The sequence below is a fragment of the Pristiophorus japonicus genome, chromosome 6, assembly GCF_044704955.1.
Source record: "Pristiophorus japonicus isolate sPriJap1 chromosome 6, sPriJap1.hap1, whole genome shotgun sequence".
NCBI classification, from domain to species: domain Eukaryota; kingdom Metazoa; phylum Chordata; class Chondrichthyes; family Pristiophoridae; genus Pristiophorus; species Pristiophorus japonicus.
Window position 1 is genome coordinate 209240383 of NC_091982.1, and position 11480 is coordinate 209251862.

Sequence of the window (11480 nt, forward strand, 5' to 3'; positions counted from 1 at the left end):
CCGGGAATCAGTCTGGTGAACCTTCGCTGCACTCCCTCAATAGCAAGAACGTTCTTCCTCAGATTAGGAGACCAAAACTGAACACAATATTCCAGGTGAGGCCTCACTAAGGCCCTGTACAGCTTCAGTAAGACCTCCCTGCTCCTATACTCAAATCCTCTAGCTATGAAGGCCAACATACCATTTGCCTTCTTCACCGCCTGCATTTAATTGGAACTGACAGTATTGTGGTTGTATTTATGGAATTCAACAAGTTAAAATGAATTAAAAACAGAAAATGCTGGAAACCTCAGCAGGTCAGGCAGCATCTGTGCAGAGAAACAGAGTTAACGTTTCAGGTCTGTGACCCTTCATCAGAAGTTAAAATGAATGCTTATGTTAAGAGACAAGGATAACCATTGTATCACTTTGGAAAACTTTATTAACAAAAAGGATGAAAAAAGTAGATTTAATAGCTTACTTTCTGAAGTATGCTGCTGTGATATTGGTATTACATGAACAATTAGCTTAGGTTTTAAATCCCTACCCTAAATTTTGGCATATCTCCAGTGAGCGGGATTTCTGACTATCCCTATAATTTCCACCCTGGACCCGACCATATTTCCTGCCCAAAGTCATCAGCAGCGGAGATGGGCTCCCTGGCATAAGCTGGGGAGCTGCACCAATCTGGGGGTGTATACGTGCTGCAGCAGGCCCCAAGAAGAAAGAGAAAGCCAGTGGGTTTTTTTTTTTAAATTGATGAATTCTGTGCATGGCAGTAGTCTTCTGTATTTGATCCAAAGACTCTTCATCAACATCTGAATATTGAATACTTGGAACCAACAGCATCCGGTGTTAGAATAGCACAAATGGGAAGAAAGAAGTATTTCTCTCATCCATATTCAATTTACATAGACCCAGCCACACAGTGACCCGAAGGAACCCAATCCCTGAAAACAGCTCAGAAGTATGCCCCAAGTAGCTTGCCACCTCTGCCTGCCCGGCAAAAACTGGCAAACAGCCTAGGTCATAAACTTTAAGAAACATTCAGAGTAAAAGTACAGGACCTAAGGTACCTTTTCAGAAATTCTATTGACGTTTATGAATTGTTATATACAGCAATACAACTGTAAAATATAAGTATTATGCTGTTAAGCATGTTGAAATGTTAAGGTTTTTTAATGTTACTTTTGCAGTTAAAACGGCATTTTACTCACTTTTTGTCGGACTTGTACTACTGCTTTCCAATAGTCTTTAGCTTCAACACGGTGGCAATCATCACACATCTGGTGCAGGATGACAAAATCTATCACAAAAACCTGCTGCAAGATTGCTCCACTCATTACCTGCACACAAAACTCACTGTTAGAAAATTTAAAAACAGGTTGAATATTAACTGCTGCAATTTAATTGTAGAATTGCAGGCATAAATCATTTCAGCAATGCACAAAGTCAGAACAGTTTCCTCAGTCAAAGGGTCAAGACATTCAGGAAATATAAAGTACTCAGATAGGCACAGACAAAAGGCTATGAGCAAGTTACCTGGCAACATTATCAGCTAGGGACAATGCGTTCCCCAGCAAGACTAGATAAAGGAAATAAAGAAAAAATCGAAAGCTATTGTATGATATTCAAAACTGAGCACATTATCTACAAGATGTTCATCTCATAATCAAGGCCCTTGGCAACCAACAACCTCATCTTGGCTGAGTCCATCAACACCGTCGGCCTGGCTGAAACCTGGCACATCAATAATCACCTTTTTCCCCTTCACTAAGGCCATCCTGCCCAAATAGATTCCCTGCTCAAACTCTCATGGAAGAAGTGTGGGACCCATCTTCACTTATTCCCTTAATGATCTACATTCAAAAATGTCAAACTTCATCACTTTCCAAATTTCCCTTCAAGATATCCAATGTAGCAGTGAGAATGTCACCTCCGTAAGCAGGATTTTTTTTTTTTTAAAACACCAACACTTTCCTCTGTAGTAAGGTTCCCCAATAAATATAGTGACTCAATAAAAGAAAAGACAAGAAAAGGACAGTTACTATTGTTGAAGAACAACTTTCTTCTCACCTCCTTTTGAACGGTAAGTTTGACCTTTAATCTCTTGGAATGAGGCTCAGTCCAAATAAAGCCTGCATCAATTAACCGTACCTGAATAAAAGAAGCAATTGATAGTAAGTTGCAAGCAAAAGCATCTCCACAATTAACATTTTCTGGTAACAGATTTTCAGCACAGAAATTAACAGTACTTTACTTCATACTTAGATTGTATAAAGATTCTAGGATGAAGTCTTTGGTGCTCACTCAGTTCACCAAACCTTTCCAAAATGTCACAACAGAACATATATTTTTCCCTCTGCCAATTTTCTCCCCTCTTCTGAAAGAGTCAACTCTGTTGGTGTATGCCATAAATAACTACCCTGAATATTGCCCGAGTGACAATATTCACACATGAGCATTAACAGTGACCAGTCGGGTGGGGGGCGGCATTATGACCACCTTGATTTTAGTTGTACTTTCTACCAATAGAAAAACTCATCAGAATCTTAAATAAAACAGTTGACATCTTTACAGATCACTGTACAAAAGTCGATGCCCAACTAGACAATTTCTTCTATGAGTTTGTCAGTACTCATTGCTTAAATACCAAACATTCAAAAATCAAATCAATAAAGCAATGACTGCATTGACTTTCTTCATTTAAATTAACATTGACATTTCCCAGTTCCACGTCACAAAATTCAGCATCAAAAAATTACAGAAATAGCACTCAGCTACAAGATAGAAGCATGTTTGTATTTTAAAAATGTAAAGCATAAATAGATATTTAATAAAGGGTATGTCGAAAACACAAGCACATTTTTAAATTATAGACAATAGTTGAGAAAATAGAATTCCAAATCACTGGCAAATTAGAAATACTATTAATGTAATAATTATTGCAGCTAATGAGAAGAGACTGCTAGTATTCATACACAACTGTGGAAAATATGAGGTCACTATCAAAGAATTTTGATAAGACAGTCTTAAAATCAATAACCAGACAAAAATATTATAACTTTAAGCAATGATGCATAACTATTTTGTGACTGCAATTAAATGATGGTTCCTAAAAACAAAACTGAACATCCATTTAGTCAGATGACTGTTTACTAACTTTGGTTAAAGGGGACTTCAGTTTTTTAAGACACAAAGTTAAAAGTTCTCTTGATTCCAATGCACATTGTAACCAGGTTCCTGGAGGTTGTAGATATCTGTGGACCAAAAGTAAAAGTCAACATCAGAGTTAATTCATCCAGGTAATCTTCTAGCCTTTATATATTAATAGAGAGGTAAATCTATTAGGGGCTGGAATTCATCCAACTCAGCTCCAGAAAATCTTACAGGTCAATGGGTGGAGAGGGTCATGGATGGACAAGCAGTGGGAAGTTACCAGTGCTATGTGCTGGTAAGCTGCATGGTTTTAGCTAGTTGAATTCTACGAGTATTACTGTACAATCTTTAATCCCCAAGTCTTCATTCTGCATCTAAGAGATTGGACTTAGATGAGAGAATTATCTTCCACAGAATATGCATTCTACATCAGGCGTAGCTTAGTTTGGACATCTTTAAGCATGGCGGTGGATTTCTGCACGTATCAGACACACAACAGACTTAACCTAAAAGAAATAGACACTATTAATACTATTTACTCAGGTTCAACAGACTAAAGCCCAAGCCCAAAAAATTGAGGACATTATTTAACATGTTCAACACAATTTTGTTTTGTTTTTTAACTAAGGATACACTACACAGATCAGATTAAGTGTCATATCACATCACTTTTCATAATCATTGTAATGACTTTCTAACTCAACTCCGGGTAGCTTCTTTGCAGATAAGAAGCCACTACAATATGAACAATTTGGAAAAATGTCAGATTCTTCATAGTCCAGAATTGGATGATTAAAATCAACCTTGCCTCATGACACAAATTTTCCAATTATACTCTTGGTTGGCATCACTAGGATGATTGGAAAGAGGTCACAAATATTTATGATGGTAGGATGGCTCACTGACTAAGCCAATGAACATAGGCCTAAGGAAAAATGTGGTATAATGCAAGGTTGCTGGGGGGGGGGGGGGGGGGGGGGGGGGGGGAACTAATCTCAATTGGTTTGGAAAGTGTAGCATTTAGAGTGCTGTACTATCCAAGAGGTAGCATGGAAATAAAAAAAAGTAGTAATTTAGTTTCCATTTAGTATAAAAACAATTAGAGGGTCTAAAGAATGAACAAATCGAATTTAGTTTCCCCAACAAAGATGCATTTTCTGCACAAGAAAACTATAAAACCATTCTTTACAAATGTATAACTATTATTCTAGTATAAAAAGGAAATTTTGTAATTTTATTCCTGAAAATTAAGTGTCTAAATAACTGCTTTTATCTAGCCATCAATTATACCTCTGAATAGTTTAAATAATTTTGTAATGGCTTGTACATCAATATTTATAATTGATAAAAAGTATAACATTTAAAAGCCTTAGAAGAGCCATGGGTTTGTCAAATCTTTTCAGATCAATCTTTCCAAAGTCTATCCCACTAAATTAATCTTTAAACAATGCCAAGGTGGTTGACTTAAAAAATGCAAACATTATTTCAATGGCCTGAATAAGCAAACCATCAATCAGACATGTCCAGCACTCAACAATCCAAACCAGAAAAATTGTAATAAATGTAATATTAGCATCTTTTAAAACTCTGATCTGCTGGTGGGTTGAATTAAATTGACTTGATATTTTTAAAAGAATGACAGACTCTGAAATGTTTCATCAATGTCCATACCAAACTATCATCTCACCAAAGATTCATATGGCGGATATTTAATAACAAGTAAACACTCCATACATAAAAAAATTTAGACAAGTTTTTTTTCAGCCATCACTAAAATCCTCCTCCTTGCACTAAGGCATTCCAGATAAGAACTGACAGGCAAGTAATTCTTGGGCCTCTAAGGATATTGCTCTGAACTAGTCACTACGAAATGTCTAGGACAAGCAGATTGACTCTTCCAATTTAGTCTGCTTCAGGGAAGCATCTTTCCTTAGCAGACCAAAACTTAGCATTTAAGATAGTAAAAATGTGTGCTTTCCCATGCCATTATTACATAAGCACCCTTATCTTTAACTAACAAAAAGTACAAATTAATATTAATCTGCAATAATTACCTTTCACATTGCTTGCAGAAATGAACATTTACTTGTTTTGGGATTCCTTCTGTAATGTCAACTTGGGTTCGCAAGCAGGCGACACACATGTTTGCAGGATTTGGAGATATGGGAATACCACACTGGCAGCATAAGCTGAGAATGGAAGGAAACCAATTGAATTTGAATACAACTAAGTGATTACTCTTTCAGTTTGCCAAACACACAAAAGTTTACTTTTTTTTTAAAAAACAACCTGACTATCTGTTCTACTCACAAGATATTGAATGACTACAGAATACAAGAACTTATACTAAGTAAGAAAACTAATCATAGGCAGTCCCTCAGAATCGAGAAAGACTTGCTTCCATTCTTAGCATGGTGGCTATACAGTCCAATACGAGAACCAGTCTCAGTCACAGGTGGGACATAGTTGTTGAGGGAAAGGGTAGGCAGGAAGCCTGGTTTGCCGCACGCTCCTTCCGCTGCCTGCGCTTGATTTCTGCATGCTCTCGGCGACGATACTCGAGGAGCTCAGCGCCCTTCCGAATGTACTTCCTCCACTTAGGGCGGTCTATGGCCAGGGACTCCCAGGTGTCAGTGGGGATGTCGCACTTTATCAGGGAGACTTTGAGGGCGTCCTTGTAACGTTTCCTCTGCCCGCCTTTGGCTCGTTTGCCGTGGACGAGTTCCGAGTAGAGCGCTTGCTTTGGGAGTCTCGGTCTGGCATGCGAACTACGTGGCCTGCCCAGCGGAGCTGACCAAGTGTGGTCAGTGCTTCAATGCTGGGGATGTTGGCCTGGACGAGGACGCTAACATTTGTGCATCTGTCCTCTCAGGGGATTTGTAGGATCTTGCGAAAGCTAGTAAGATTAGAGTGAGAACAGATATCTGTAGCTCTCAGCCCATCTTAATTTGCAACCTGCACAGCATTTTGTTTTAACTTGAGGATTGTGAGTAGTTCAGAGAATTATGAATAATGGTGCAATACAATTTACTCCAAGAACTCCGATGGCTTGAGCAAACTGCAACAGTTTATACATGATGACAGCCTTATACTCTCTCCCCACCTTTTGTTAACATTATGTATGCAATAGAACGTGATCCTATGAGAGGTGGAAAGTTATGCATAAACTACTCCAGTTGGACATTTTATGGTTCAAAAAGACATAGCTAATACTAAATACGCCACAGACCACTAGGTCAGAATATGAAGCAGTGAAGACAGTTCTCTGTTATACTGTTGCAAGAAATTTCTGAAACTTAGGACAAAACAGCTAGAAGGGTTTGCCTGAAGGTCAAATATACGAACAGGAGCCTATGGGGTTGGATTTCCAGTAAAGTTTTCCCGATTATCCGCTGCAACTTCAGTAGAAGAGCCATGGACACCCTAGAAAACAGCATAAATCCCATTTATGCCATTTTTCCAAGGTTTCCAGAGCTCTTCTACCAAATTCCTACAGAATTTCACCCCCATATAAAATTATGGAAAGAAATAGCACAGGCCATTCGGCCCATCCCTGCCCTTTCCCCATAGTCCTGTAATGTTTTTCTCCTTCAAATATTTTTCCAATTCTTTTTTAAATGTTATTATTGAATTTGCTTCCACCATCCTTTCGGACAGTGCATTCCAGATCACAACAACTCGCCATGTAAAAATACATTTCTTCAAATTCATGTCCAATTGCGGTTTTAAGTTCCTGCTGAATCAGATTCCATCACCCTTTCGGGTAGTACATTCCAGATCATCATAGCCCTGTGTGAAATAATCTCTCATTTCCCCATGATTTTAAATCTATGACCTCTGGTTACCAATCCACTTGCCAGAGGAAACTGTTTCTCCCTACTTGCTCCATCAAAACTACTCATAATTTTGAATACCTCTATTAGGTCTCCCTTTAACCTTCACTGCTCTCATCAGAACAATATCAGCTTACATAAGAAGAGAAGCAGGAGTAGGCTATTTGGCCCCTCAAGCCTGCTCCGCCATTCAATATCATGGCTGCTCTTGATTCTGGCCTCAACTCCACTTCCCTGCCCACTCCAGCTTCTTCAATCTTACCATATAACTCAAGTCCCTCATCCCTGGTAAATCTCCTCTGTACCCCCTCCAAGGCCTTGACAAACTTCCTAAATTGTGGTGCCCAGAATTGTACACAATACTCCAGCTGAGGCCAAGTCAGTGTCAGCTGGTAGTACCCTCTCCCAAGTCAGAAAGTTGCGGGTTCACCCCAGAGACTTGAGCACAAAAATCTAGGCTGACACTCCATTGCAGTACGGAGGGAGTGGCTGCGCTGTTGAAGGGGTCATCTTTCAGCGCTCTCAGGTGGACGTAAAAGATCCTATGGCACTTTTTCGAAGAATAGCAGGGGTGTCCCCGATTGATCCCTCAATCAACAGAACAAAGAGAGATTATCTGGTCATTATCACATTGCCGTTTGTGGGGGCTGGCTGAGTGCAAATTGGCTGACGCATTTCGTACATTACAACAGTGACTACACTTCAAAGAACTACGTCATTGACTGTAAAGCACTTTGGGACATCCGGTGATGGCGCTATATAAATGCAAGTCTTTTTATTATTTGTAAAGCATGACTTCCTGTTTTTTGGATTCAATGCCCCTATTTACAAAGCCAAGTATCCCATATGCTTTAACTGACATATCAACTTGCCCTGCCATCTTCAAGGATTTGTTAATATGTATCACCAGGTCCCTCTACTCTTGCACACCCTCAAAATACCATTTAGATTATACTGCCTCTCCATGTTGTTTTAGTTAGATAATCTCCAACAGTAACCCTGTACACACTTCGGAATCTCCAAGCATTGGCTTTACTAACTAACTGCTGTCCCAATTGCTTGGGCTTAACTATGTAGGCTATTTTCTTACAGGAAGAGCCTGTGCACTGTATATTACACATAGGCCTGGATTTTGTGGTCGGCGACGTAACTATGGGTTACGCAGCCACCATCTGAACGGAATGCATACCTACCTGATGGGGAGCCTCCTTCAAGAACTTGCTAGTAGACCCTGCGTAGCACAGGGCAGTATAATGACCCATGGAACCCAGGGGCACATCGTGTACGGAAGCATACCTGGATTCATGTGGGCCGGTGCTTCAATCAGCAAACAGAAGGGCTCTCATTTTATGATCATAGATGTTCATGCACATTAAATCCCGGAAAGCTCTAGTAATTAGGGTTTTTTTTTTCCATTTTCTCCACTTTCAGTACAGATTTTTTAATCTTATTCTCCACATAAATGCAAGAAAGAAAACCTAAATGTAGAAACCGCTTCCTTTCATGGACAATAAATACATTTCATGGACAAAATCCTAAAATGCTTCCACTTCTGGCCTCATATAGCTTTTTTAATTACTTGGATTTGTCAGATTGTCAGCAGGCCCTGTGCCGGTTTGCATCAGCTGTAAATTTTTCAGGCGTAGTTGCTGGGCAACTGGTGGGCAAATAGCCCAACTCTGCGCCAGCAATTAGGATTTCCCCGTCGGTGCGGATTATCCGCCAAATTGGAACTTGACAGATCACAAGTTCGGGATGTAGCACATACGGCAAATGCAGGCGAAAAATTGTGGTCCGTTTCAAAGGCAGTGTGACGGCGTACTCTGCGGCTTCGCTGCGATACCGACCGCAAATTCTGGACCTATAAAAACTTGCAATCGTTGGTTTGAATACTCTTGGCCAAGCATGATGATGGGTTTCCACAAACATCAGGCACTGAATGATGAAAAATGAAGAAATGTTCGATCATAGATCGATTGCAAATACTAGAAGTAAAGCAAGTGTTCTACTTACATATGTCCCTGGGTCCTTGCAGCAGGTTCCTTCATATATTCCATCTCGCCTGGCAATGCTGACCAACGTGCCGCGTGCTGCCCTGCAAGAGAAGCCGAAGCCCGTCAGCCTCAGGGTCGGTCAGTTAGTCCGTCCGTCAATCTCAGGGTCGGTCAGTCGGTCTGTCTCAGGGTTAGTCAGTTGGTCAGTCAGTCAGCCTCAGGGTCGGTCAGTTAGTCCGTCCGTCGGTCTCAGGGTCAGTCAGCCTCAGGATCGGTCAGTTAGTCCGTCGGTTGGTCTCAGGGTCGGTCAGTCGGTCGGGTGCACGAGCCCCGCTCCTCCCCCAGCCCCGCGCGGTGGAACGTCCAGGTTTGAAACCCTGCGGCCGTTAAACTGTGCCCTGAACACGAGGTGAGCCCGGCACGACGAGCCGGAACCTCCGCCGCATGTGTTTACCGAAACCCTTCGTGTGCTGCTCCTGGACCCAGGCCCAGCTTCCCAGCTCCCAATTCCTACTTGAAAGTAGAAAGTGAATGGCAAAGCGCGGCTGGCATGTTCCCGGGTTGGATGATTCCCGGCCTTCCCTGGCTGACTGGCCAAGCGTCTGTCCACAGCTGCAGCAGCTCCCAGACAGCGTGCAAGGCCCCCGTTCAGCATTTCCGCCTCTTCCCAATAGCTGGCCACGCTACGCCTGCGATTGAAAATGTGTTCAGAAATAAGATAATATAGAAAACTGTGCTCAGCAGTATTACTGTTTTTTTTAACCAAATTAAACGATGCTTTGCTGAGACCAACAATTAGTGCAAGCGCCCAATGCTAATTGTTCATATATGCCAACCTGGAAAACTGAGCAACGGTTTCCAAAAAGTGGGAACTCAAAAAGAGTCTGGCGTATAAGCCCAAAGTGTAGTTACATTGCAGTAGGGCAATGACTTACAGTCCATAATTTGTATGAAGGCAGTATTACATAATCACATTGTTATGTATAGAGAAAGCGTCAGACTGAGCTCAAAGTAAAGCATGAGCTTAGTCTTTTATTGCAGGTCTCCAGAGCGCCTCTCCAACCTGTGAAGCCTCCTTAAATACCTGTGCTCCCAGGGGATTGTGGGATCCCTTGGGATTCCAGGGGACAAGCCCTCTGGTGGCCGTACAGAGTAAATACTAGTTTACATATATAACAACACTAACCGCCCCCCCACCCACCCCTCCTCCCAAAGTCAATAGTTACAATGTGAGTCGATCTGGCGCTCTTCTTGCTCTGGTTGATCGTCTCGGTGTGAAAGCTGCTTTTGCTGAATCATTTGTTGGACCCTCGCTGGGCTGCTGTGCAGCTGGCCTTGCTGGGCTGCCTGGTGTGTTGGGTCGTGCTGGGCTGCTGTGGATAATGGGTTCTGCTTCGTGGTCAACTGTGGTGCCGGTTGCCACTGCTGTGTATGTTCGGGGATCAAAAAAGGTAGGATCCAAGATGGGTTGCTCAGGATAGTCCGTGCATCTGAGTTTGATTTGGTCCAAGTGTTTCCGGTGTATGAGTCCGTTTGAAAGTTTGACTCGAAACACCCTGCTCTCCTCTTTGGCCATGACAGCCGGGAAGCCACTTGGGACCTTGTCCATAATTCAATACAAATACAGGATCATTGATTTCAATCTCTCGTGACACATTTGTGCTATTGTGGTATGTACTTTGTTGAAGCCGCCTGCTCTCTTCCTGTTCATGTAGATCAGGGTGAACTAACGAGAGCTTTGTCTTAAGTGCTCTTTTCATGAGCACTTCAGCAGGTGGGATCCCAGTGAGCAAGTGGGGTCTCGTGCATTAGCTAAGCAGGATTCAGGATAGGTGAGTCTGCAGGGACCCTTCAGTTATCCTCTTCAAGCCTTGCTTGATGGTTTGCACTGCTCTCTTTGCCTGACCATTGGACGCTGGTTTAAACGGGGCAGATGTGACATGTGTGATCCCGTTACGGGTCCTGAATTCTTTGAACTCAGCACTGGTAAAACATGGCCCATTGTCGCTCACCAGGATATCGGGTAGGCCGTATGTGGCAAACATGGCCCGCAGGCTTTCAGTAGTGGCAGCGGAGGTGCTAGCCGACATTATCTCACATTCAATCCACTTGGAGTACGCATCTACAACCACAAGGAACATTTTACCCAAGAATGGGCTTGCATAGTCGACGTGTACTCCAGACCACGGTTTGGAGGGCCAAAACCACAAACTTAGCGGCACCTCCCTGGTACATTGCTTAACTGCCAGCATGTATTACATCTGTGAACGCAGGACTCTAAGTCCACATCGATACCGGGCCACCACACATGGGATCTGGCTATTGCTTTCATCATTACGATGCCTGGGTGGGTACTGTGGAGGTCATTGATGAAGGTGTCTCTGCCTTTCTTCGGAACCACTACATGATTGCTCCACAGAAGGCAGTCTGCCTGTATAGACATTTCATCTTAGCGCCGCTGGAACGGCTTTATCTCTTCCTGCATTTCCACTGCGACATTGGACCAGCTCCCGTG

At 42.2% G+C, this 11480-nt stretch overlaps 1 protein-coding gene across 1 annotated transcript in view; it reads right to left on the reverse strand.

Moving 5' to 3' along the window:
• The window catches only part of nmd3 (NMD3 ribosome export adaptor), a 45237-nt gene extending 35632 nt beyond the window's left edge, over positions 1 to 9605 (reverse strand). Inside the window, exons 1-6 of the mRNA XM_070883568.1 lie at positions 9420 to 9605; positions 8985 to 9066; positions 5193 to 5327; positions 3143 to 3239; positions 2056 to 2136; positions 1197 to 1325 (exon numbers count right to left, since the gene is read on the reverse strand). Of these exons, the coding sequence (XP_070739669.1) occupies positions 1197 to 1325; positions 2056 to 2136; positions 3143 to 3239; positions 5193 to 5327; positions 8985 to 9028 (486 nt within the window). The 5' untranslated portion in view covers positions 9029 to 9066; positions 9420 to 9605. The remainder of the gene's footprint in view (positions 1 to 1196; positions 1326 to 2055; positions 2137 to 3142; positions 3240 to 5192; positions 5328 to 8984; positions 9067 to 9419) is intronic.
• Between the last annotated feature and the right edge of the window lie 1875 nt (positions 9606 to 11480).